The following is a 27,242-nucleotide window of genomic DNA, read 5'->3' as shown; positions in this document are numbered from 1 at the left end:
CTTTTATAAGAGTGATTGCATTATCTCTAGAGTTCTGACCAAGTACCAAAAGATTACTCAGCTGTAGCTTAAGTTCCCTCTCTACTGTGTGTTGGCAAAAAATCATCTCATTGTGCACTGCTAGTCATGATAGTATGATTTTATTGAATTATTCTCCTAATTTACATAATTTCTGCCTAAATTGAAGTGCTATTTGTGCAGACACTTAAATAACTTGTAAATCATTCCTTTGATTCCATTTGAAAGTGCCAAGTGTTCACAAGAGCATGATTATACATTAAAAAATTTAGTGCACATGAATTGAAAGACACTATATAAATCAAAGATAATTATCTCTGAATTTTCTTCATTATCAACATTAATCCACTCATGTAATGACACGAATTAATTTGATTGAAGGCTTTCATCCTGTCAGTTTTACCTGTAAATGTGGGAGTACCGACTATCGCGCTGTTTCATGTACATACCTTGAATTTTATGCACATGCCTGTATGAGATAATCTTGTAATCAGTTTGGTTTCCTTTTAGTACCCCTGTCTGCTCCTAGAAATTTACGTGTCTCAGATGAATGGTACAACAGGTTACGCATCAGTTGGGATGCCCCACCGTCACCCACAATGGGTTACAGAATTGTCTACAAACCTGTCAACAGTGAGTTTTTAAACTGATTTTTTTTTATTGTTGTTTTTGACTGTACAATCTCTTGACATCGTCTTCTGCAGAATTTTGTACTTAGATCTAACAGTTGCAGTTACAGCCTTGAAAGTGCTATTAGCTTAGGTGTCTCAGATTTTGAATAAGGAAGTTTTATAGTCACAAAATGGTGCAGGTTGGAAGTGATCTCTGGAGATTCTGGTCCAACTTCCCGATCAAAACAGGGCCAGCTTGGAACAGATTTTGCTGGACTTGTCTAGTCGAGTTTGTCATATCTCCAAGGATGGAGATTTCAAAACTTCTCTAAGCGTCTGTTCCAGTTTTTGACTACCCTCACTGTGAAATTGTTTATCCTAATATCTCATCAGAATTTCCCATGTTGCAAGTTTTATCTGTCGTCTCTTACCATTTTTCTGTTTACCTCAGAAGAGGTTCTGCCTCCACCATCTCTACCCCTTCCCATTAGGTAGCTTTAGGCAGCAGTAAGTTTCTACATAGACTTATCCTCTTAAGGCTGATCGAACCCACTCTTTCAGTTTGTCCTTTTATGTCATTTTTGCCATGGTTCCTTCTATTTATTTCAGAGACTACCTTTGCTCCCTTCCTGTTCCTCTCCTGTGTTCTCCTATCCTTCAACTTCCTTCCCCTCACAATGCAAACAAAGCTTTAGTTTCCTTGACTTTCACTCCCACTCTACATCTCCCAATTACTTGCCATTTAATTCATTGCCCTTTTGGGCTGTGCTGCATCCTTTACCCACCTCCACACTGCAGCTAGACCAGGCACCCAGACTCCCTCAGATTTTGTTAGAAAAGCAGTCCAGTACTGAGAGCAAAACACAAATGTGTGACCACTATGGGACGAAAATGCTATCCAAGAAATACTGTTGTCTGGTTTCGGAAGTGTATCCTGAACAACCGAGAGACGTGACAAAGGAGCTGTTTGCAGTTCTGATTTGGGAGAGTTTTATTCTTTTCTATTTTCATTATCATTTTTGCACAGTGCTAAATGATGCTGTTGTATAAGAACCTCTTAGGGACTGTATTGCTGGCTGGCATCTGCTGTCCCCCCCGTTGGTCCTGGCACACCACCAAACTGAGGAGATCTTTGGCTGCCTATTTAGGGCAGTAGTAAGTCACTGAAGCAGAACAAAAGGGTCTTAACAGATGCCAGTGTCTAGCCCTGCCCTAATGAATCCCACTGCTGAATTTCCCAACTGTGCTGTGGCTTCTATCCATGCAAGGACTGAGCAGAGTGTCGTTGTTTTGTGTTTGGTTAAAAAAAAAAGGAGAAAAACCTAACAGTACCTTTAGGAGCACATGTAATTTTGGATGTTTCTTAAGATTTGTTTTAACTATCTGCTAATTTAATGGATGAGCAAATGACTCTTTAACTTACTTGGTTTTTTGCAGTTCCTGGTCCTGCATTGGAGACCTTTGTAGGGGATGATATTAATAACATTCTCATTCTAAACCTCTTCAGTGGAACGGAGTACAGTGTTAAAGTATTTGCTTCATACTCAACAGGCTTCAGTGATGCCCTAACAGGCGTAGCCAAAACCTGTAAGAATGATTTCATGCTGTTCAGATCTCCACAGGCTGATTTTCACTGTAACTATGGCTTTGTGCAGCTCCCTGAATAGACTTTTATGTGGAAGACTTTCTCAGATGTGTGCAAATTGTTTTCCTGAAATGAAAGTCTCTTTTTTTTAATCACACTATATTGGGCTTTAAAATAATTTTCTGGATGTTAGCAAGAGAGGAGTCATAAAGCAGATGTTATATTTATCAGCCAAATATATTTGCGCTGCAGTAGTTATAAATCTCCTTAATGGAAAGTCTATTTAGTCTTTTGTTTTTCCTAGCTCCATGTAAATATAATCTGATTTAGTTTTTATATATCTAAACTAAATTTAAAATCAGATTTGGGCAGAAATATTGCCATTATAATTGTATTTTTATGCTTATTTTTAGTAACTGAATTTTTAACAGTGTTCAATATTTGTTCTTAATTAAATTTACTTAAGTTACAAACTTTTGGTCTAAAGATTAGCTTTTTTTTTTTCTTCCTGTTTTGAATTTTCTTGACATCACTTTTTTTATCAGCTTTTGAAATTATTTGTTAAAAATGAAGTGTTTCATTGTAAATCTTCTGTCATTTTTTCTTGTGTATCTTATTAGAGGAGCAAATCTAATTATTTTATGTTTAATTTTTCAGTATACCTGGGTGTGACAAATTTGGATTCCTATCAAGTCCGCATGACGAGCCTCTGTGCTCAGTGGCAGCTTCACAGACATGCTACTGCGTACAGGGTAGTTATAGAATCGCTTGTGGGTAAGTTACTACATCATTCGATATGCAACTACAGCCTAACCCAGAGAACTGAATTGCGTAAGACATTGTATGCAGGCAGAGCTGTAGACTGGCTCCTGAAATAGTGGAAATGATGGACAGAAGAGAGTGGCATACACATTGAAAGTTTCAGGAGTAGAATTACCATTTCTGTCCTTTTACATCAAGCAGATATTGATAACTTGTCTTTTTTATGGGAGGGAGTTTTATGTATCGGTAGAAGATGAAGTTCATCAGAAGGATGAACTGAATACCTCTAAGACTAAATAAACCATCGGCGATAGCTCAGTAGGATTAGGATGGGCATGAGAGGAGGGCAGAAGGGGAGGGAAAGCCCTGATTGAATCCAGACCATGTTCACAGAGTCAGAGCAGCATCCAGTTTTTTCTGTTCTTATTCCGTTGATCATTAATTATACCTTGTAGTGATGTTACTCCTCTGGATAAACATGAGGTATTTTTATGTGGCAATACATGGTGTCTTGATGCTTTTAGCACTGACTGTGTAGAAGGTGAATTACCGCCTCTTCTGCCTCACTGATTCTCAGGTGTAGCCAGAAGAGGTTAAGGAGAAGTCACTATTTTTGCAGACTAACCCTCTTATCACCAGTAGACACCAGTGGTCTTTTGAATGGTGACAAATAAAAAGCTTGGATAACTTGTGAGAAGTGCAGTTAATAACATTTGTTGGGAACTATCAAAGATATAATGAAAAATAATACTAATTTATTTGCAAAAAAATAATGACCTTTCTATGGAAAGGCAAATGGATGGTGATACAGTTTATTTGAAGGCCTGGAATACAGACAAGCTGTTGGGAAAACAGACATCTTGGCTGGCACAGTACAGTACAGATTTCCTTCTCATCAGGGAGCTAGCCAACATTCTGCTTTCATCATATAGAACTGCTAGAACTGTTTTAACTGAGCCAAAAGAGCCTAAATGTGAGCAGAACCAGCTGAAGTGTGAACAATTGCTTCTTATCAACATCTATCATGAAAAGTTTTGATTGTCAGATTGGGTGTGTGTCTCGTTCAGGCAGTGATCAGTTACTTTCATATTAATGTAACACCTGCTGGTAAGCATCACATGTTTTTTCCTTGGCAGTGAATGACTGTTTGGCATTTTTTTGTATATACTCTGTATATTGTGAGATCAGTTGCTTGTATTTCACTTCTTTCTGCTACAGATTATGAATTATGCTGGAAGTTTTCTTCTTATTATTAAAATATGGCTTATGCTGTTTCCAGTACCTGGGCTTTTTACATCATCAACATGCTTTCCAATTCAGAATAGAGCAGAATTAATTTTGGAACCTTGTAAATACTATTCTTTAACCAACTTGTTAAGTGGTTACTAGTGGAAGTTGGAGCACAATATCTAGTTCAGTCTCTCTTGCAATTACTGAGCACGTTACAGACTGAGAACCAGAGGCATAAACAAAGGATGCCATAGAATTACATATTGCAACAATTCCTCATTAGACTCTGATAATTTAGGACCACATCCAAAGCCCGTTGATGACAGTGTTAGTGATTTTTATTAACTTCAATGCATGAGGTGAAACTCGTATTTTTCCTGCGGATGTCTGACACATTCCTCAGCTCCTACTTAATATGAAGGATGAAATGCTACAGAGACCTCTGCACAGGGTGAATTTCCAGAAATAAGGCAGCATGTAGTTTATTAATTTATATCAACCACTTGCCCCTCATCTGCTGTCACATCCCCTTCTTATTTCAGACTTAAATTACATTATTCAATAGAACAGTAAAGAAATGTTTTAATGTTTTCTTTTATCACTCCAGATGGGAAAAAGCGAGAAGTAAATCTTGGTGGAGGAACGCCTAGGCATTGTTTCTTTGAGCTGATGCCTGGAACTGAATATAAAATCAGTGTTCATGCACAGCTTCAGGAGATAGAGGGCCCTGCTGTAAGCATCATGGAGACAACATGTGAGTAAAATAGACCCAAGTTCAGCCAGCAGTGATAATGCTTGATTGCTTCTCGTGTTTTGCCCTTTGCCCACAGAGATGCTGTTCCTACGCAGTTTCCTTTAGCTGAGTTTTAAATTTTTCGGCCACATTCTGACTCCTCCACAGGAGTGTAGGATTCTTACCCCTCTGCTGTGTATTATTTGTAAAGTCACATTCACCAACCATATTGGCCTTTTTAACGAGAATGAAACGGGGAGAATGGTTTAGCTTTCTTCATAAAAAGTCCCACTAGGGATACTCTGAAAATCTGTGAGAAAAGGAAAGTACAGAAAAATGAAGTAAATAAAGGAACAGAGAAAGGTTTGTATCTGTAGCTCTTGTTATTTAATAAAATTTCACCAGTGTCTGAGTATTTTACAGTTAAGTGGGGCCTTGATACCCAATCAAACGTGTGTACTTTGAAACAAAGCAACCAACCAACCTTTTAATTGTTACTCTCAATCACAAGCAAAAGATAGGCAAAAAACCCCCCTCACAGCTATTTATGAAGGCAAGATAGTGCTCTAAGTTCAAAATGCTGCAAAACAAAATGCAGGATGAACAGAGTGAATATTTTAACATTATCTTTCTTCCTTCAAGCCCATTTTTGATCTCAGTGATACCCTTCTTCTGCTATATTACTATACACCACAATGCTGTTACCATTCTCTCAGGGTAGATAATGTTTGTAATTTTCCTCTTCAAGTGAACTCTCCCACGCTTACAGTTTCAACAGGACAAACTTGTACAGGTGCATGACCCCACTTCTCAGTTATTCTGGGTTCATTCTCAGAGCAGTGAGGAACAAGCTGAGCTTCTGCTGCTTTTTGGAGGAATGCATTTTGTGCGCTCTGCAGTTTATGGTGTTAGGAGACCTTGGCCTACATGTTCGTTTGAGAAAGATGGTTTGTGATGCAGACAAATTATCGTATCACCTCAGAAGAAAACACCCTTCAGAGTGACCTGTACCTCTCTGGTGCTTAGTCAGCAGCCGTTCAAGTCACCTTACTGCAGTTGTCACCCTTTCTAAATGGGTCTGGTCCTGGTCTGTCTGTGCCAATGGAAGTCCTGAACATGAGTTTCTTGTAGGTGTTTCAGAGTCTTGGCCCTTTCTCTTGTTGAAGCTGATGGGAAAACTCACATCAGTTGCAGTGGGAGTCAGCTTGGATGTGGACACGAGGCTTGCAATGAATCCTATTTGCCTCGATCTTTATCAAAGATAGGTGCCTTTTCTGAAGCTGTTGTATCTAACTCTCTCCATTACCTGTAAAGGTAACATCTATTACAGCAAATAAAAAGTATAGTTTTTCTTGAAGGAATGGTGTATTGTCACCTGTAGCTTCTTAGGCTAATTGCATTGAAAATTGGAAACTTCAACAAAAGCAGAAGCTTTTCCTCAGATACAGTTGTGACAATCAAAATGTGTGCACGTTATATCTGAGAATTCAGCCAAAACGATATTGGACGGCACTAAATAGAGCTCTTGCATTCAGCAAAACTGTCAATCAGTGATCATGTATTCAGCCAGGTTTTTGGAAGGTTGTTGTTCCAAAGCTTATTTTCAGGAGAACGATGAGGCAGTTTTCAGCAACTCTATATAGTAACCTTAGCAGGAGTTGCTGCAGGCAACAGAGCCCCAGTCCTGTAGAGTTGTGGTTGGAACTGCATTTCTAGCTGGAAGCTTCACAAAGTCTTCCACCAAATTCAGGAAAATCTTGATCAGGGCAGGCTGTGACCTGCTGTGAGTGTAGGCACTAGGTTGCTTTTGCACTGTCTCTGTATCTTGGAGTGCAGGACTAATGTCTTCTTCCTTCTAGGGTAGGTAGAGACCTACTGTCTGTGACTAAGGACTGGATGTGGTCAGAAAGGAAAAGGGCACTGACCTTTTACAAAATCAATTGTGGATGCTAGGTCAAGAATAGGGCTGCCACATGGACTGCTACCCTAGGGAAACCCAAAAAGAGGCAGTTCCAGTAGTAGCTCAGTTGTATCATTGTATCATTCACACTGAAATGCAGCCATTAATCGCTCTGTAACAGTACTGTCCTTTTCCAGGTGGCCAGTAGAGAAGGACATTACACGCACACGTTCACATGCATTTCTCTCCAATTGCATAACTAGTTGATTACAGATAATGAATTTTAAGTGTGGGAATAAATAGAAAATGCTGTGTTTAATGTAGATAAAATATATTGGGCTTTTAAGCATTTTTTAATATTCCTCCCTTTTATTCTCCAGTACCATTTCCAACTCAACCGCCAACAACACCTTCAACACCACCTCCACCACCTACAATCCCTCCTGCAAAAGAGGGTAAGTGCTGCATGTGTGGGTTTATAATAGTTTTGAGGCGTTGATTCAATGTTTAGCTGCTTCTGAGATGTTTTTTAGACCTGTGGGGATCAGATTTGAAAATACATTTGCTACAGCGACACTGTTAAGGCAGCTGGCTTAAATTTAATGAGCCAAAATTCTGACATCATTATTGTATTGTTGAAATTTGCAGAAAGGAGGGTTAACATGTGAGAGCTTTTCTTTTTCCAGAACTACTAAATCATACATATTTTGCAACTGAAGCAGACATCGTAGCGTAATTAAACTTCTAAAGCAGCATTATATTTTAAAATATGTCTACTTTAGGTAATGAGAAAAGTGTTGGCTGTGTTCAGTCTTTTCTCTTTTTAAATCATAGAATGATTATGAATGTTTTGAATGATGAAATGTAGACTTCCTTCTGTTTATCATTTGAACATGTCGTGTTTTGTACAGAGTCTCATAAATGTTTCTGTGAGGGCAGCATTATTGTTGGAGATTGAGGGTCAAATCCATCAGCTTGAAGTTGTTGGACCAAACTTACATGTAGTAATAGGGAATTTAATTTATAAGTACAGAAAAAAACCCTTTTGTATGTGTTTTAGAATTGCATAGCAGCAGAGGTTATTTTTTAATCCAACAAGTAATACAGGTACATATCTTCCTGTCCCATTCTCTGGATTTAGATGAACATTTTTCTTCAAGATGAAGTATGTTGAAAAGCATAACCTTGCTTTGAGACTGTTTCTGACCCCAAGCAGTAGATTTGAATTCTGTAGAGCGATGAAGGTTCCCAGTTCCTATGAAAGAGTAAGCAACTCGTGTGAGCAGATCTACATCTCCGCAGGCCATTTTGTGTAAGAACATGCTGGAATAAGTTGAGATGGGAGAAACCCGCATTGCTTCTAAATAGTGCAGTTAAGAGGGTGAGCATTAGGCACTACAGAGTGTAGGGTAACCTTTTGAATGGACTAGTTTCCCACTAGGAATCTCCACAGTTGAGATTCTCTCATTGTGCTTACTATGTCATGCTAGGAGTCTGGCACTGTGTAAGTTTGTGTGTGACTTTACTTGACAACCTAAATAAAAATAAAAATGGTTGGCCAGATTTTAAAGAACCATCATGGATTTGAAGTGTATTCTGTGATAGGGTCTGTCACTGCAGACCATTCACCCCTTGCAGAGCTCAGCTGGTTCTACACCTGCACTGAAGTCAATGCCAGCAGGTTTATTTGCTAAAATGTTATTAACTAACACTAAACAAGGCCTTTTCATGACAGTTGCATTTTCTTAAGTGATTTATGAGATTTCATGAGGAGTTGAGGCTTTTTTATTCTAAAATACTTGCTTTTCTTTCTCAGTGTGCAAAGCAGCCAAAGCTGACCTAGCATTCCTGGTGGATGGGTCATGGAGTATTGGAGATGAGAATTTCAATAAAATAATTAGCTTTCTCTATAGCACCGTTGGAGCTTTGGATAAGATTGGTCCTGATGGAACGCAGGTAATCAACATGGAGAGTGAAGAAGGGTACATGGACTTGCCAGGGTATTTTAGACTAGCACAGGAAGTGAAATGAATCAAAAAATAATTGACATAATTTCACAATTCTTTTGAAAAGATAAACTGCTTTAGGATAGCATTTTTTCCCCATTATCTTCTTTTATTCATACCATATGGTAAAATTATGATACAAATTTTGCTAGCATGAAGGCTAAGTATCATTTCAGTCCTCTCTAAATCATTCTAATGAGGTTCAAGTTGTGTTAATATTTTTAGTATTGGTACTCACTGTGGTGTTTGTTTCTAAATAAGCTGAAAATGGCATTGAAAAATTAAAGGTTCATTTGTTTAAAATCACATGCTCTGCAGATTCTATAGTGCTTGAAGTAAAATATAATATTTACAGTGATTGTTGTATTTAAGTATTTATTTAGAGAGATGCTTGAATCTGCTCCAGAAAAAAAAATTGGCAAATATGTTAATGTTTCAAGTGTTACCTGTATAATATGCAGTTTGATATAGCATTAAAAATTATTTTTAACTTGCCCAAACTCTGAAGAATACTCAGTTTTTTTCTAACAGAATGCTCTGTTTCTTGCTATACAGCTGTTTCCCCAGTATATAGTCCATCGTGCTTCAGAAACTTAGGCACAAGCTTAAGCTTAAACATGTGAATAGCTCCTTTTAAATCAGGGACTCCACTTGTAGGATATGAATCATAGAATAATTTAGGTTGAAAAAGACCTTTAAGATCACTGAGTCCAACCATTACCCTAACACTGCCAAGTCCACCACTAAGTCATGTCCCTATGTGCCATGTCTACATATCTTTTAAAAACTCCAGGGATGGTGACTCAACCACTTCGCTTGCAGCCTGTTCCAATGCTGGACAACCCTTTCAGTGAAATAAGTTTTCTTAATATCCATTTATATACGTAGCATTATATTTGGTAGAGGCAATATTTCAGAATATGTTCTTGCATCTATTATTTGCTTCAGTATTGCTCCCTAAGTTAAGTTACTTTTGTGCAGCTAATAATTTGTGGAGACTGAATAAAGTCCGTGCAGTTCTGTGTATGAGTAACTGTACTCGTGTGAGCAGCTGTGACTAGGATTTTGCTTTTGGGTTCAACTGAGAGTGCTTTTGCCAAAGTGGGTATTAGTTTTCTCATCCTGTTTGCTCCAAAATGAAACCAGAAAGTGTTAGGTGGTTGCCAAGGCTGCAGAAAGTAAAATTAAACTTTATTTAGTGAAAGCTTCTTAAAGAGAAAAAAACAATCTGGCTTCAATTTAAGGATGAAGTAAAGTTACAAGATAAATCCTTGTTTTAAATGTGTTGATTCACTTACTTTTTGCTTATACACTGGGTGATGCTTTAGTAATGAACACATCTTGTGTGTGCGCAGGTGGCAATAATTCAGTTCAGTGATGATCCCAGGACAGAATTTAAATTGAATGCATACAAAACAAAAGAGACACTTCTTGAAGCTATTCAGCAAATAGCCTACAAAGGAGGAAATACAAGAACAGGTGAGGAAGGTTGTGATTATGATTATGATGCATGTTTTTCTCCCTGCTACTCTGGTGGAGTATTTCCTATTTGCTAAGTGATTTAGTGTATCAGTGCAAAAACAGTGAGCACATGCTGTCTCCTCACTGGAGGTGAATGGTTCAGCTTTGAAGTTAGAAAGTCTTCCCAAGATGCAGTTTACACCCTTTACCCCCTACTGCTGGATATTCACCCCTCTGACCAGCCGGGATGCCAAGGAGCAGGGAGGAAGGGAGAGAGGCAGCTGGACAGAAATGAATGACTTTGGGGAGTGTGGAAGGTGGAATGGGCAGTAATGTGAAAGCAGCTTGACAAGTGGAAGAGTGGGAGGGGAGAGAAGGTGGGAGGGAGCTTGCAGAGCTTGTAGAAAACAGTGGTCACAGTGGAGGGTCTGTCTGGTCATAAGCCAAGACAGTTAAGCCTCAGTGATGTGTTTAAGACTGGGCTGGGGGAGGATGTCTGCTAACTGAATGGAGTTACATTTTTAATTAATCCCTTAAGATAGCTCTCTGATGTGAAGGAATTCAAGATGAGCGCTGAAAGGGTTAACATCTGTTTTAGTTGGAAACCATATGTTTTACTATTCTCAGACTGCACAGAAATTTCTTGCAGCTGTTGCTTTGCATCCAGTCTCAGTAGTATCAAAATAACACGTTTTCCACTTACTTAAAAATGCTGTAATGGCACTTTCAGTTGTTACCTGGACTGTGCCCTACAATCCAGTAAGGGAGGATTTTGTTATGTCTAACCTGCACAGAATACCCTTTCCCACACATGTCATGTTTCTGAACTTTACCTTCTGGACTGAAGAGAAAAATGGCTGAAGCCATCAAATTTTCAAAGGTTAGGGTCAAAATTAAACTTTTCTAAATCTCTATTTTAATAACTACAGAATGCACTAATTTACTCAGGACCCAACAGATCTCTTTTTTTATTGATGTGTAACATATGAGAAGCCAATAGAAATTGGATTTATGTCACAATGAAAGTATTTGTCCATTTTTTCTGTTTCAGGCAAAGCCATTAAACACGCAAGAGAAGTCTTGTTTACTGGGGAGGCAGGCATGAGAAGGGGCATTCCAAAGGTGTTGGTTGTCATTACTGATGGGCGATCACAGGATGATGTGAACAAAGTGTCCAGAGAAATGCAAATAGATGGTAAAATTTGTAGTTTTAAGAACTATTTGCATTTTCCTTCTTCTCTTTAATTCTAACTATGTAAGCGTGGGCATGAGGTAAGGGTGACTTTTACTCCAGGAAGATTTCCAAATCTGAAGAAAACAAACAGCAAATGCTGAGAAAAGCAGAATATCACTAAGATATGGTTAGATTCTGTATCTTTTTTGTGATTAATGCTTTTATTTTTCATTTTGGCAGTAGTGCTAGAATCATGTAGTAGTCAATGAAATTGTTTCCATGAAGAAGAATTTAGAGGTCTTGATCCTGAGAATCTGGACTGTCACATATGAAGTGCAGTCTTGTGGTTATCAGCAAACTGAACTGTTTGTTTTCTATACAAGAGGTTCTTTGAAAATTCTTACATATGTTCTTTTACTGGTTCTGATCTACTCTCATGTAACACTAATTAATTTTTTTAAACCACCAATTTTAGAGCTTTAAGCAGTCACACAGTGTTGTGAGTCTAAGCCTAAGAACTGGGTTAGATGTAGCAATGTCTGATAGGGAGGTTTGTATCAAAACTCAGAGGACACAGTGTGCCACGTGGAACAAAACTGAAGGATGGAAGAGAAAAAGCTATCATCCTTTTAATGCGAGGAGATCTAAGAAGAAATTGCATTTGTACTTTTTAATTTGCTTTTAGGCTTTGGCAGCTATGAAGTTATCAGTGTATATTACTGATTCCTGAAACCCAATGCAATCATTGAACTTGGCTGCCTGCTTGTGTTGCTAGATGCTGAGCATAGTGCCTTCATAAATAAAATCACATCTCAGAATAGTAGAGCATGCATTACTTGTTTAAAGTAACGATCAAGAAAGTCCCATATTAAATTAATTAAATTGGACTCTGTGTCTAAGCTTAACAAAAAATGCTCAACTATCAGGTAAGTCTTGCAGTTGTTTTATTAACCGTTAGACTGGCAATGACTTAGAGAGGAGGTGTCGTGTGCTGAGAGTTGAGTTGCTCACTGGGATGTGTCACCTCGCACAAATGACTTCCTCTCTCCTTTCCTTTTGTGTGTGCTGTGTGCTTAGGCTGCAGATAAGTTGGAGCAGGTACTGGCTTGCATCTGTGATAGCGACTGGCACAAAGAGGTGCTGATCTTGGAGGAGACATGAAGATATTGTTATAATATATTAAGTCAAAGTTTTGTTATACTGAAAGCTCTGCAGGAGGTGTTGAATGCCCCTGGGCCTCATTCAAAGTTAAAGACAATATTGCTTGAGCGGAGTAAAATTTGGGACTGAGCCATGCAAGAACAGTATGTCCATTAACAATATTCAGCCTTTGTAGACAGGTTTATTCTTTATCTTTTATGGAAAGGAAAACATTGAAAACTTTTTAACTAGTTTGCTGCTCCTCAAACATATAGGATACAATTTCCAGTTCATTTAAATCTTTGAACCAGACTCAAATTTTCAAACATACTCATGCAGGATATATAGAACAGATTCAACCTGTGCAGTAAAGTTGCTAATTAAATGAGAATGTGTTTATTTCAGTGAAAACTCTGATTACTATATGGCACAGAACAAAATCTGTAAATGAGCTACAGGAAATTAATTTCTGTGCTTTTGTATTTATGATATACTTGATAAATGAATATTTTTGTGTGTATTACAATATAGCATTAAATTAGAAAAGCATTTAAATGTATGCTAAAACTTTAAACTACTGAGTAGTCGTGTATGTCTTCAAGAAAACAGTTAAGCATTAACTTTAATCAACTGATTAGGCATAAATAGCCAAAAGAAATATCTCACAGAGAATATATTACCTTTATTTTAGATTACATGAATGAATTTTCTTTTGTAATATGATAATAATAAAATTTGCACCGTTGTATTTAATCAGGAAGGGAGCCAGTGCAAATACAGTTGTGTTTGTATTGTATTTCCACCCTCTAAATGAATGACTCACAAGAGTGTTCTTTTTTGTTTTACAGGTTTCAGCTTTTTTGCTATTGGAGTAGCTGATGCGGACTATTCAGAGTTAGTTAATATAGGCAGCAAACCCAGTGAAAGACACGTCTTCTTTGTGGATGACTTTGATGCCTTTACAAAGATTGAAGATGAGCTGATCACTTTTGTTTGTGAAACTGCATCAGCAAGTTAGCCATTTCGACTTATACTTGCTTCTAAAATACTAAGTGCTAAATACTGGGGGGTTTGTAGCTATTATTTTTCTATTAAGAGATATTCTTGAACTTTTTAACATCATTTACTGCAGGTAATATAACTCTAACATTAATTTCCATAAAAGATTAAGAAAATTAAGGTGTTGTGACTTCAAAGTAATTAATGGTTTTTTGCTATAAGTCCAGAATACACCTATTGGTTATGAAAAAGTTATTTCAGATTTGTAACATTATTAGTGGTTCAGAATTTAGTCATTAAAAATTAATTATATTTTGTTTTCTAGGCTACTTTAACCATCTGTAAAAATATAGTTACATTCATTATTACTCAAATCACATGGTTAAGTTATTCATGGAGAGCTAATCATTAATGTTTGTATTATGAGAGAAAGCAGAAGAGTTGTAGCCTAAGGAAGCACATAAGACGTGCCCAAACTCTTTGAAATCTGTGAAAATGCCACACTTTAGTCTCTTTATGAAAATGAGGGGAAAGACATTCTACTGTTAGAGGTCAATAATTCACATGCTTGTGAATGTGCCCTCAATATGTTTCCTTATATATAAGCCAGGAAGTAGGCACTGTGTAGCTGATGTGAATCATTTGTGATTGTAAGGAGTCCTTGTGCATAGGACTGAGTTATCAGAGCCGATCAACACAAGTATGTTGCTTGCACCCCGTCAGTTTTTTAGTTTTGACCATAAACTGTACTTTCAATGGTAGGGAGAACTTTGAACATTGAGAATACTCAACAGTAGCATTTATTGGTCACTTGTGCTTGTATTCCAAAAGTGAACTCTGAATATGAGTACCCTGGGATGCCATATTTGACACCCTGCATCTGGGCTTACTGATTTCCCAGGGCTCTTTTCCTGGAAGGGATTAGTGTGCTTTCTTCCCTGCCAGAATTAAAATATAAAGCAGATTTACAGTTACTTAAAAAGGGTGCACACATCTTAAGGACTATGTGCAATTCTGGTCTCCATTGCTCATGAAAGCTAGTGTGAAATTTGAAAAAGTACAAAGAATGCCAGCTAAAGTAGTTGAATTTGAGATGGAGTTTGAGATGGAATTTGAGATCTCTCACAAATGGAGAACTAGGGAGCACGTGGTTAAAACCCAGTATAGGACTTACTTTTTTATGCAGCAGGCAGTGAATTTGTTGGCACAAGGGGTTGTGAAGGCAGGTTCACAGAACAATCAGATAAATTCATGGACAACAGATCCATAAAAGGGTATTATATGGAAAACACAGAGGTGTGCCCTTTCACATATTTGCTAGAACCCTTGTGGATCCTGAGAAAGATCAACTGAATGGAGTAGAAAGTGGACATCTCTGCATGCCCTTCCTAAAGAGCATCTCCTTCTGCTGCTGTTGGGGATGGAGTACTGGGCTGGGTGGATCATTATTCTGATCTAGTGGGACATCTCTTGTATCCTTAAATATATCTTTCCTTCTTTTCCAGCCTGCCCATTAGTAGTTAAAGATGGCAACAATTTTGCAGGTACAGTATTTTTGTGTTCTTTTTTTTCCTGATTTATGGGATCATTTTTATTACCTGATTTTCACAATATTAGGCAATAAATTTCCCTTTATGTTAACAGCTGTTAAACAGATGGTGATATGAAACTGATGCAACTGGCTTTGTCCTTTTTTTGTTTCCTGTAATGTGGTATTAATTTAAATTATATAATGTATATTTTGATGCCTTCCAGGATTTAAAATGATGGAAATGTTTGGTTTGGTTGAAAAGGAGTTTTCAGCTGTGGAAGGGGTTTCAATGGAACCTGGCACATTTAATGTTTACCCATGTTACAGACTGCATAAGGATGCCCTGGTATCCCAGCCTACCAAGTATGTATTAACATATAAATATTCATCAAACATATGAAGATAATAGGCAACTATTCAGTTCAGGGATCAGTATTTTCAGATCAGTAGAGCAGAGATGCTAGTGTATGTCTACATTATACTAATGAAAAGGAAGAGTGTTTGGTGTCCTAAGTGCTCAATTTGGTTCATTCAACTCAAAATGAGTTGAAGTCTTATGGAATGCAGAATGTCTTTGAAATCTGAGTGGGAACCTGCTTTAGGTGTCCTCAGTCACTTTCTGCATCAGTCTAAGTCCATTCATTGATTACAAAGGAAGATTATCTCCTGATGCTGAAATGAGTCTGTGTGAACACGATCTAGTACCTTCCTGGGAGGCAGGACATAGTTTAATCACAAGGTCTATGTCCGTGGAGGGTTATGAAGAAGGCAATGAAGAAACCTCCTGTTGAACTTCTACAGTCATTCCTCAGAGAGGAAGTGATGGAAATTCTCCATTTCTTCCATGAACAGTGTATATGTTGTGTTTGGTTCCTCTCAGCTCGGTCCCCCACTTTGTATTAAGTGGCACCAAAGAAAATGGCCCTGCTGGATTAAACATGGGAAGATGTTACAAAAAAGTATTCTTTAGCTGAGATAAACAAGGATGAAAAACAGTGGGAAATTACTTTTAAGGTTTATAATAGATATTGTCTTAGTCTTTTTGTGTGATTATCCTGTTGTCTCCTGGTTGGAGCTATAATTCTTGGAGCTGTTTTACATTCTCGATGTGTAGTTTCCTTCTGAGTCTTGATGAACTGGAATTTCCAGGGATTAGCACTTCTCACTTCTTTTACTCTTTCTGCTTCTTTCTAATCAAATCTGCTGCGTTTATATGCTCTTCTCTAGCTGCTACCCCAGCCTATTCTTACTGCTTCGTTAGACTTTCACTGCCTTTCACGGTTGAGAAAATACCTTTCTCTTGATGATCTAGAGGTATGTCTGAACAATACCACTTGTTTTTGTCATCTCATTTGTGCACTGAATGTCACTAATACTATTCTCTTCTGTGAACTCTGTATCACCAAACCTTCTGTTTCCCTCACCCTGCATATTGAATTTTCTTTCATTTGCGCTTTGTATAATGGGCATACTGTAAGGCTTTGTTCTTGTACAAGAGTTCCCTCTCTTTTCTGTATGGGAATGTGCAGTGCAACTTTGTGTTTGATCATCCACAGACCGCTGTGTAGAATATATTGATTATATATAACATTTAACTCATTTTTCAACATGATTCATATCTGTATGTCTTGTACTTGCCAGAAACACTTTAGGAGGAATAGATCATATTTGGGGAAAAGAAATTAATTAAATAAGCTCTTCAGGCTTTTTTTCAGATTCCTTTACTATGATTTTAAGGAATCAGGTTAATTAACATTGTCAAAATACAGTCAGTTGTTTCAGACACTTGTCCAAATGTCCCACTTTGGGATTTGACAACAAAAGGTTAAATTAAATTTGAACATACTTCTTTTATATCATAAACTTCCTGTCTCTTGTGCAAAAATTCTAAAACAGATTGTATTTCTGTATGTGTGATCTGTTTTGACTCCACTTTCTTACATACTGGCTTTGAAATGTATAAACTACATATGATTTATAAAACTTCCTGTAACAGTCTCTGTCATTCCTAATTTCTCTCCATTAGTCATGATTTAATGACAAAGACATGCCTATTGAGATTGGTCTTCCAAGCAACTTTGATTTTCATTGTCTGTTAAACCAGAGAATAGCAAAGGTCTTGTAGTGGCTACTATTTTGGAAGCTTTTAATATAATTAATTTTGTCTTTAAATATACCTTCAACTTGATGTTCAAATTTTTTTTGAAAAAAGGGAATATTTGTAGATTTCAAGGGAAAAGATAACTTCTCCTTTCTTGATAAGTATTCTTTTGATAATTATCAAGTCAAGTAGATTTTGTAAACACTTATTCATATTGCTTCTCAGTCTTGATTTCCAAAGAAATATACAAAGTAATAGAAAGCGTGTTAAGTGAACATCTGGTGAGTAAATCACCAGATTTAATGTTTGTTTCAATTTAAAAGACATTATTTCTCTTACAGGTATTTGCATCCTGAAGGTCTGCCTTCTGATTACACCATTACGTTTCTCTTTCGTATACTCCCTGACACACCTCAGGAGCCATTTGCTCTTTGGGAGATTTTAAATGAAGCATATGAGCCACTGGTTGGAGTTATTTTAGATAGTATGTATTCTGTATTTTATCAGTGTTGGTTTTCTTTGACTGTGTGAATGATTCATTCTGTGTCTAGATTTACTATTGCTACTATTTTAATCTGCTGCCAGAACAACTACCTGAACCTGGAAGGTGATAGTCTCTGATGGATGTTTTTAGATTTAATTTAACTAAGTTTAATTTGGAGTTAGAATCAAATTTTGAGTACGCTGCTATACACTGGGATCAATGATACTGAACTCTAAAGAGCTGTACTAGATGTAAACCAATGTCAGGGAGCTACTTCTTTGCTTTTAAAATTTCCACTGCACTGAATCTGGTGGTAATAGTATCTATCTTGATATATGCCAGTGGTACTGGCGGTACGGTATATGTAGAAGCAATGCAGTCTGATGGATAACAGACTTCGAGCTAGAGACATGAACTTGTGATGACTCCCTTTGCTTCTACTTGATTTGACTTCCACAACTGTAAAACAGGGATTATAATTTAAAGGGTTTCCATATTTACTGTTGAAAAGATGTAGATAGAATGATAGCTGTTCTTCACAGCTGCCAATTTTAAAAGAGATACGTTGCTACTTATCTTTCTGTCTTTCCTATAAATTTTTAGATCTGTCACCTTGAAATAGCTGGGAATTAGGCATTTAGCTAGCTTGAGGTTCTGTGGCTCCTTTTCTAGTTCAAGTCCCACAGAGAACTGTTGGCAGGGTAGGATCAGGTAGATGTGGGTGAGACAGACACCCAGCTACTGGCCATCCTTCCTGTCAAACCAGGAAAGAGCATTTCTCTGCGATGCCTTGTCAGTATATCATGTATGGAGATGTTCTACTAAAATTTGATCTGACATCCTTGGTTGTCTTTGTTAAACATAATATTGACCCTTTCAAATAATGTATCAGGCCTTTTCTTGCTCTAACACAGAGCCCTTATTTTTATTCTCACACAGATGGTGGTAAAACTCTGACTTTCTTTAACTACGATTACAAGGGAGATTTTCAAACTGTGACGTTTGAAGGTCCTGAAATAAGGAAGATATTTTATGGGAGTTTTCATAAGGTTAGTAATGGTAATAGGGAAAAAAACCAGTGTTCTGGATAAAGGTTTGGGAGTTTTTCGTGTTTTGAAATCTTCTTTCATGTGGCCAACCACTGCCAAAATAAATGTATTTTGCCTATTCAGAATCATCTACCAAACTGTCCTAAGTCTCTTTGCAATATTGTATTAATGTTAAACAAGTCATAGTTTTTATGATGAAGCTGATGTGATCAATTTTCATCTCATGCTTTGTGCCTGTATTTTAGAGTCGATTAAAAATACTTGCCTTGAAAAGTAATTTAAAAATAAATTGGCTTTTCATTTTAAGGTTTGGATTGGAAATGTCACTCAAAATGAAAAGAAAAAGTCCAGAAAAAAAAAAATCCTTCCTTTGACCAGAGTTGTTATTTTTAAACATATTTTAAGTACTATGCCATGGCGAACTTTTCTTGGCCGTTAGAGAGCTTGTAATATTCTTTCCGAAGCAGATAAAGTAGTGCTGGGACTGTAGCACATATTTGTTGTGGAAGGTGCTTTTGTTGTTCACTTTTATTCCTGATGTTTGTGTCTTTCCTAAACTAAAAAAAAAGGAGACTGTGGATTGAGGGATAGTATTTACAGAGCTTAATTTTTCTGTACTTCCTCTTCAATCGATGGAGCAAGAAAGGGAAGGTAGGTCAGAGCTGGGGCCTAATTCTGACTCTTTTAAGTTGTGGTTTGGAGGAATATATTAGGCCTTAGAAAATTCTCTTAAGCATTTTTCTGCATTTTGAATTATGATCTGCACTATACATGTGTTTGAAAGGCACTGGAGACCAAATTCGTAGCAATTTTTCAGTTACTTAGTTCAAGCTGAGCCCATAGCAAAGCAGTTACAGGGCTTCCTCCTGATGATCTTTCCTACACCTTGGGCTCTGATCTCCACATAGTATACTGGTACAGAGCAGATACTGCATTTCTACCAGCTCTTGATCTGGTTTTCGTCCCCCAGAAAATTGTTCCTTCCTTTGCTTAACTGAGAGTTTGCTCATGGCAGGACAGTTGTGGCTAGGATTGTCCTCTCTGCTGGCAATGTCTTTGCTGCAGCAGCAATGGACAACAGGGAGTGAGTCAAGGCAGAAGGGAGTACTTCATTGCTGTACTCTGCTTTTCTCTACTGCATTTGATGTGATTCACATTTTTTCAGTGTAAAAACATCACTATGAAAGGTTTTGCTGTGTGGTTGATGTATAATTTACAGGCTAAATTTTACTGCTTATTCTTGGCTTTTGCAAGTGGCTATAAAGGATGTATTGGTGAAATCTAGTGCTATATACAAGGCCCAGGAATTATTACTGCCACATAAATCAAAGTTTCTTTGGGATCTGGGTGGTATACGAGCATTGTGTAGATCTTTTGTCAGGGATAAATTATTTTCTTACTGAATAAATTATGTAAGGTGCCAGTTTGTATGCAGATATTCCATAAGCAGAAGAATAAGCTGAATTTATTAACCAGATTAGAAAAATAGAATAATTCAGGTTGGAAGGGACCTCTAGAGGTCATCTAGGTTATTTGCTATGGATTATTCTCTGAGATTCATTGACAAACATGGAGTTAGGATCTCATTTCAAAAAATGTCCTCCTTTTCCCAGGAAATTAGTATATGCTATGTGCTCCTTTATATGTTAAATCATCTTTTCTTTTGCTTAGTTGCATGTTGTTATCAGCAAGACTACAGCCAAAATAATTATTGACTGCCAGCAAGTGAGTGAGAAGACCATTAACGCAGCAGGGAATATCAGTTCTGATGGCATAGAAGTGCTGGGGAGGATGGTCAGATCCAGAGGACCAAGAGACAACTCTGCACCAGTAAGTAGAACAAGAACAATTCTTTAAACCTTTTAAAACATCTTAAAAACAAGTGTTTGGGATCTTTGCAGTTTGTTTTAAGTTGAAGCAGAGTGAACTCATATTTTAAACAGTAAAATTTCAGCATTTCAGAAATTCTGCAAAAGCCTGCAGTAGTTGTTAACTTGAGCAAAATCTTTTTTGTTATTATTTTAGTAAACAAAATCACTAGATCATCCTTGTTCAAATATTATTCTTTAACACATATGAACACAGTCTATACACTTAGATAGGACTTGTGTTCCAAACTTCATTATGTAGAGTAACACAATGTATAGCTCCTTTGCCTGGAATAATTTAAACTTAGTTTTGAGTCAGAATTATTCCCCATGACTTTACTCTCTGTTTGCACCCAAGCTCCCTGTCTGTTCATTAAATACTTGAACTGTTTGACACAGATGACCTCCTAAAGCCCCTGTCTTAGTATATCTGGTTCTTTTATAATATAAAATATTTTAAATGTGAAAGATCCTCCCCAAGATTAAGTACTCTCTCATTCCTCTGAAATTATTCTTCTAGGAGCAGTAATTGATATTTCTGTTTGCACGGCAGCTTATGAAAGTCTTTCCATTTTGCTTCACATGTCATTAAGAAGGTTTGTTTGGGTTTTTCAAGTAGATTTAGTTGCTGAAGAAGAATTGACAGTCTGGCGATGATCTTAGGAAGGTTTCTTTGCCATGCAGTACTATGTGCTAATTTTCTTTGGACTTTCTTGACCCTAGAATGAAGTTAGCAGAGAATATAAGCCTTGAACTCAAGGCTTGATTTGAATAGGAATGAGGTTTCAAAAATTATATCTACTTGCTACTATGCGGAAATATGCTTGTTTAGTAAAAAATAAGCCCTCAGAATACATCTCTGTGTAGAAAAAAGGGCCTTTAGGCCTCAGACTTACGGGTAATAATTATATGAAGCCTATAAAGACAATTACACAGAGAAACCTTTGTAGTCACATTCCAATAGAAACAGAAAAAGGCAAACTTAGGAAATCTCAGCATTAGAGAAGGCTTTGTAAAGAAGTGGAAAGAAATGGTGTCTTTTGTTAGAACCAGGGAATCTATAAAAGATAAGTCAGACTGCCCACTCACTGAAAAATTTGGTTTTGTTCACATGAACTGTAAAACTGATGTAAGACTGCAAATGCGTAGCTGAAGATGAAAAGTCTTTACTCCGTAGTACTCCTTAGCTGCCTTCAAGTATTACCACATACACCAAATTAAAAGCAGGTCTAAAAAGCATCCGAATACCATTATTTAAAGGCCCCGTTCTGCACATTTTATTCATATTCAACGGAATTTATGTGAATAGCCACATTTAAGGCATGAATGAGTTGGTTTCCTCTAGTCCAAAAATTAGAAGACATCAAAGGAAGCTCGGAGGAGGCAGGACAGAGGTTCTTCTCTCAACAGGTAGTAAATCAGTGCAGCTCCTTGCCATACAATTTTGTGAGTGCTAAATATTTATATAGATTGTAGGAAAGCCTGGACAAGTGAATGAAATGGAAATACTGGTTGTTAAGTCATTGGAATCTCATAGACTGTAAGGTAGAAGTATGAGTTACACCCTTGTACTTCATTCAATACCACTTGTGCCACCATTGGAAATAGAATATGGGGATTTATTCCATTCCTTTTTTTCTTAAATTCCATTCCAGTATCTTCACAGGTTCATGAAGGCATGTGTACAACAAAAATGCCTTTTTCTAAAACATTTTGAAAATGGTTTTAATCAATATGAAAATTAGAGTTTGTTGACGGTTCATACAAGTTCTTTTTTCGCTAGCTGTATTTTTATGAAATGCTTTAATCTGACTTTTAGAGATGCTTATTATATAAAATAAAACCAGGCAGCCAGTTATTTTGGAATAAAATTGTGGATATTTTGTTCTGACTGTATTCACATGAAACAGTTTAACATTGTCAGAATGTTTTTAGTGTGATTTTTTTTCATAAATGAATCCAGTATATCGCCAGCATTTTGCAAAATGTTTCAATTTTGAGGGAATATGATTGTATTAGAATTTTTTCTCATTAATGCATATGGTGTGCAACAGTTCAATGAATGGGCAGAAATAGAGAGGATAAAGGTGCCTTGCCCTTTTAACATCCCTTACCATCTGGGTCTCTGGATCAGACCTTCCAGCCAGCTAGAGCAGTGAAACCCGACTGTAACAGTAAACTTCCTTATTCCTTCACTGGCGATGTTCTCTATTCCTTCAGTGGATTTAATGAAAAGTCCAGCTTTAAAACAACATTTATTTACAATTTACAATGCTGTTTATTTACAATTCACTAACCTCTTTGTTGATGTTTCCTCTTTCTTTTAAATTTAACTTGTTTACCTCTGTGTATGTGTACTGTTAAAAAAAGTAATGTGTGGTGTGATCTGCTCTCAAGAAATCTTTGCAAAGCTGTAGCCTCATCTGATGAGGATGGGCTGACTTTTCCGTCTTAATGGTTCTGCTTGCAGGGCTGGATATTTAGAAAGCAAAATCACTGTCAGTACGGAGAATTATAGATAAATCTTTAATGGTAGCAAAGAAAGCTTTGTTTAGTTGCTTAACTTGAGTCAGACCAACCCACATACTATTTTACAGTAAGAATACTGAATCATTCAACATTTGCATGGTGAATACAGCAATTCAGAGCATGTCTATTTGCTCTTTATTTTACACCAACATGCTTCATTGCTATGAATCTCTAGATTGTCTAATCCAGAGAAGGCGAATGCGTAGTCATGGTAGTCACCATCAACCTTCTGTTGTTCAGGATAACAGAAGAGCTTGGAATGGACTGGATGCGTTATCCTGAATTAGTAGCTTTGGGATGTGTAGCAAAGAGACCTCTAAGTGGCTCCACATGGAGCCAGCTTGCATTTGGTATAGCCAGGGTCGCAGACTTGTTGGACTCAGTGTAGACCCTTGTGGAGCCAAACCAAGGGTCCAAAAGCTGCCTTTATGCTGCACTTCAGGTGTCTACGGTGTTTAGCATGGAACCATCTCACGTGTGTCTGCATGTGTAGTACAGCACATCTACAAACTAGGTCATCTGCAGGCAGATAAGAAGAATTTCCATGTATATGAAAGTACTCCTTTGCTTAAGATATAATAGTTGACTTAAATAAGCAAAAAAAAAGAAGATGCAACACCGAAGGTGCACATATGTAGTTCATTTTAACAGCTTTAGAAGCAATGCAGTTTTAGGAAAGTCTTAAAATTCACTTCTCTGTTCTAGTGTTAAAATAATACCACTGAAAATAAAAATGGGAGCAAACCCAAACTGTTCTATCTCTCTTCCTTAAATTTTTTAACATGTGGGGTTAATTTAATGGGATGTTCTGTTCCATTCCCCTCTATTCAGTATGCACATAAATGAGGCATGGAAAAAGAATACAAATAGTAACAGAGGAAAGCTTCATCGCTGGAGACCCCTTTGTTCAGTTCAAGGCTGTAAAGGAGACAATTGGTTTTGCCATTGAGTCTTATTTAGTGTATTGTGTCTGAGTACCTAGCAGCCATTATTTTTACCAAATGTGTGTGCTAGTGTAGATTAAATTCTTGTCCAAACCATTTTCCCAGACCTGTGGTGGGAATTTTCTGCCTAATGTTGTCATGTGTTGAGCAAGCTTTTCACCATCTTTAAACTTTCGTTGCCTGGGGATAATATGGATAAGAAAGGGCATATTCTAATGTAAAATAGAACTGGAGAAGATGATAAATATTATTTGTGGCTCAGCTCCAGTGTAAGTAATAGGCTACAGGAGACCTTGTCCCAGATAAAATCTGAGCACCATACCAGTGACTTAAGAGAAATTATTCAGTTTGAGAAGCTGAGCTCTCTTTCACCTGATTCTTGATGCCTCCTTTGCTAGAAAAAAGTATCAGGAGGCACCATTGGGCAAAATCACGAATTTAATCAAGAAGATGGAGATAATCCAACAAATGCCTGCAGCATTTAACCTTCAACAGCTTTCTTAATCCATGTAATGTCTGATCGTTTGGACAAGTTGGTTGAAACACAAGGCTTTTGCTGTTTAAATTAGCATATTTGTGGCTAGCTGCTCTCAGTCAATAGCCTTTCCTCTGTCTGAGTGCTTGAATCAAGGTAGCTTTTCTTGCTGATGGCTCCAGTTTGCACCAGCCTTTCGACTAACAGTCATTTTGTACTTCACCCTTGTTTTGAAACAGTTGCAGTTACAGATGTTTGACATTGTTTGTGCTACCTCATGGGCCAATCGGGACAAGTGCTGTGAGCTCCCTGGCTTGGTAAGAAACCTCTTTCAGTAACTGCAGAATTTACCTTTTACTTTCTGCTTTGAGACTAATGTTTTAATGGAAATGGGCAGTTAAGAGTTTTCAAAAAAGCCCAAGTCTGCTTGCATTACTTGTCCTATTGAAAGTCAATGTGATGTATGTTTCTAAATCTAGCAGGTGCTTTTGAAGCATCCACACAGTACTGTATCTTAGATTCATAAAATTCTTAACTTCTGAATCTAAGTTTTGGATGTAATTCGCTTCCTATCTTGATCTTTCCTTAGAGAGATGAGGAAAATTGCCCTGCCCTTCCTCATTCATGTTCCTGTTCAGAAGCTAATAAGGGTCCCCTTGGACCTCCTGGACCACCGGTAAGATTTTTATTCAGTTTTATAGTCAACTGTACCACATAGTCCACTGGCCCTTTTTATACTAAGACATGTGACTATACTGCCATTGTATAACTAATAAAGTTAAATTAGGGGTTTAAGTATTGGCAAAAAGATAAAATTATGTTCCATTTATGAAAAAGATGTTAAGTAATATGTTGCAAAAAATCTTCTCACCCAGTCAGTCAGATTTTTAATGGTTTAATCAGGACCTGAAGCAGTTAGGGTAATCTTTAGACCTTGAATCCTGTTACTTTTCTGTAGCATTAGTAGATATGTCATAGTTAGTGTCATTTCTTTTGAGATTTTTAATCACCTGTTTTCTGTCTACTCTAGCACACATGTATTAAATGTTGGAGTTTAGCTTTCTGAAATGCTCAGTGTTCTTATGAATTAAAGATAGGGGGTATGGCAATATGCCACTTGTGTAGTAAATGATGAAAGAAGACACTTCTGTGTCTTTAATTATTGGAAAGCAGAACTAAAAGTCCTGTTTCTTCTGAGAGTTCCTAGAGGCAGAGAGCTACCCAAAAGCAGTGAAGGGAAGAGAGGATGAAATGAACGAGCTTTGGTGGAAGTTGAATTGAATCTTTTTCTGTCTTGCCAGTGAATGATGAAATTCACACAGTCACAACTTTTGCCTATGCTTCGTGGTGCTACTTTGACAGCACTCATCCAAGTGTTCACTGTGTAAATGTTAAGTTAGTGTATATCTAAGTTCCTTGCATTACCAGTGGAACTAGATAGTCTCTTCTAGAAGACAATTATTTAACTTTCCTTCCATCTCAGTGTAGTATCTTAGAAAGATGGAATAAATCTTCTTTCTCTTTACTGGCTTAGGGAAGAATTCGGATAATGTATCAGAGCAGACAACTAAGATATGGGTCACTAAAGTTAGGTAACTCAGTCTCACATCCTAAGGCTGATTTTTAACAGTTTAGAAAAAATGTATACTCTGTTTGCAGTGGTCTTTATTGCTTTGGTTTAATGAGAATCCAAACTGGGATGTTTATAGAATGGTCTTGTATTTTTTTCTTTTACAACTAGATTGATAACCCTGATTGGCGTCTTAGGGCTGATTGGTAACTTAGCTTGAGATGAGGTCCTCTTGTGAACAAGTTTATACTGTGTGTTTCTCTGTTCCTACTGTGTCCTGGATGCTCCAAGAGCATGTTTTGAAGAGAAAGAGCCAAAGATGAACGCGAAGGAAAATAAATTTCTGAAAAGGTTAAAGTACACAAATTACATGAGATACATATTCAACAACAAAATTAACTTGCATAGAAGACATTCACGTAATAGACCCTAGCAGACATTTGTCTTAGCAACTTGGAGATTAGTCTTTGTACAAGAGCTGGTCTTCAGGCTCTGGTACAGAAACTTGGAAAGGAACTCAGGAGAAAACTCTCTGAAGAGCTGTATCTGAACAAGAAAAAAATTACTCTCATCTCCTATTTAAATGAAGGTTATAAATCAAGTATGGATTAAGGTTTTAATTTCTTTATGTATGAGTCCAATTTGTGTTCTGTGAAAAAGACAATGGGGTAATTCACAGAAAACTGCAACTGAAATTGAGTAGTTTGACCACATTTCACAGTCAAATGAAAAATGTTTAAAAATTATTTGACTGGAAGGATGTGTGGTACTATAATTCAAAACATATACGGATCAGGAATAGCTAAAGCTTAACCCAGCAGTAATATAACATACTTCTATTCATTACATTTAGGATTAACAATATTTTTAGTAGCATAGTGCCATGCAAGAGGCTTAAAGTCAAGCAGCAAAATCACTGCCTAGGCAGGGGAGTGTATGATTCTGGAACTCAGCCTCTTATGAGTAGTGCTTTTTTGCCAGACAGTTAGATGGTGTAGCTCTGGAAAAAAGGAAGAGGCCTAGGAAAAAGCAAAGCAGAAGAATAAAGTCAGCGTTCATCTCTGTGCCAACC

General features: G+C 37.2%; 1 protein-coding gene across 1 annotated transcript in view; it reads left to right on the top strand.

The window, feature by feature from the left end:
• COL14A1 (collagen, type XIV, alpha 1) overlaps positions 1-27,242 on the top strand; it is a 114,330-nt gene that overhangs the window by 59,496 nt on the left and 27,592 nt on the right. Inside the window, exons 20-35 of the mRNA XM_010188114.1 lie at positions 529-651; positions 2,067-2,216; positions 2,872-2,988; positions 4,814-4,960; positions 7,220-7,294; positions 8,656-8,795; positions 10,201-10,324; positions 11,358-11,501; positions 13,469-13,633; positions 15,125-15,163; positions 15,375-15,513; positions 17,593-17,735; positions 18,675-18,784; positions 20,456-20,614; positions 24,840-24,917; positions 25,190-25,276. Coding sequence (XP_010186416.1) covers positions 529-651; positions 2,067-2,216; positions 2,872-2,988; positions 4,814-4,960; positions 7,220-7,294; positions 8,656-8,795; positions 10,201-10,324; positions 11,358-11,501; positions 13,469-13,633; positions 15,125-15,163; positions 15,375-15,513; positions 17,593-17,735; positions 18,675-18,784; positions 20,456-20,614; positions 24,840-24,917; positions 25,190-25,276 — 1,940 coding nt within the window. The remainder of the gene's footprint in view (positions 1-528; positions 652-2,066; positions 2,217-2,871; positions 2,989-4,813; positions 4,961-7,219; positions 7,295-8,655; positions 8,796-10,200; positions 10,325-11,357; positions 11,502-13,468; positions 13,634-15,124; positions 15,164-15,374; positions 15,514-17,592; positions 17,736-18,674; positions 18,785-20,455; positions 20,615-24,839; positions 24,918-25,189; positions 25,277-27,242) is intronic.

Source organism: Mesitornis unicolor, unplaced genomic scaffold, assembly GCF_000695765.1.
Source record: "Mesitornis unicolor isolate BGI_N332 unplaced genomic scaffold, ASM69576v1 scaffold767, whole genome shotgun sequence".
NCBI lineage: Eukaryota > Metazoa > Chordata > Aves > Mesitornithiformes > Mesitornithidae > Mesitornis > Mesitornis unicolor.
The sequence above is the reverse complement of the archived record's forward strand: the minus strand, read 5'-3'. Positions and strand labels throughout refer to the sequence as shown.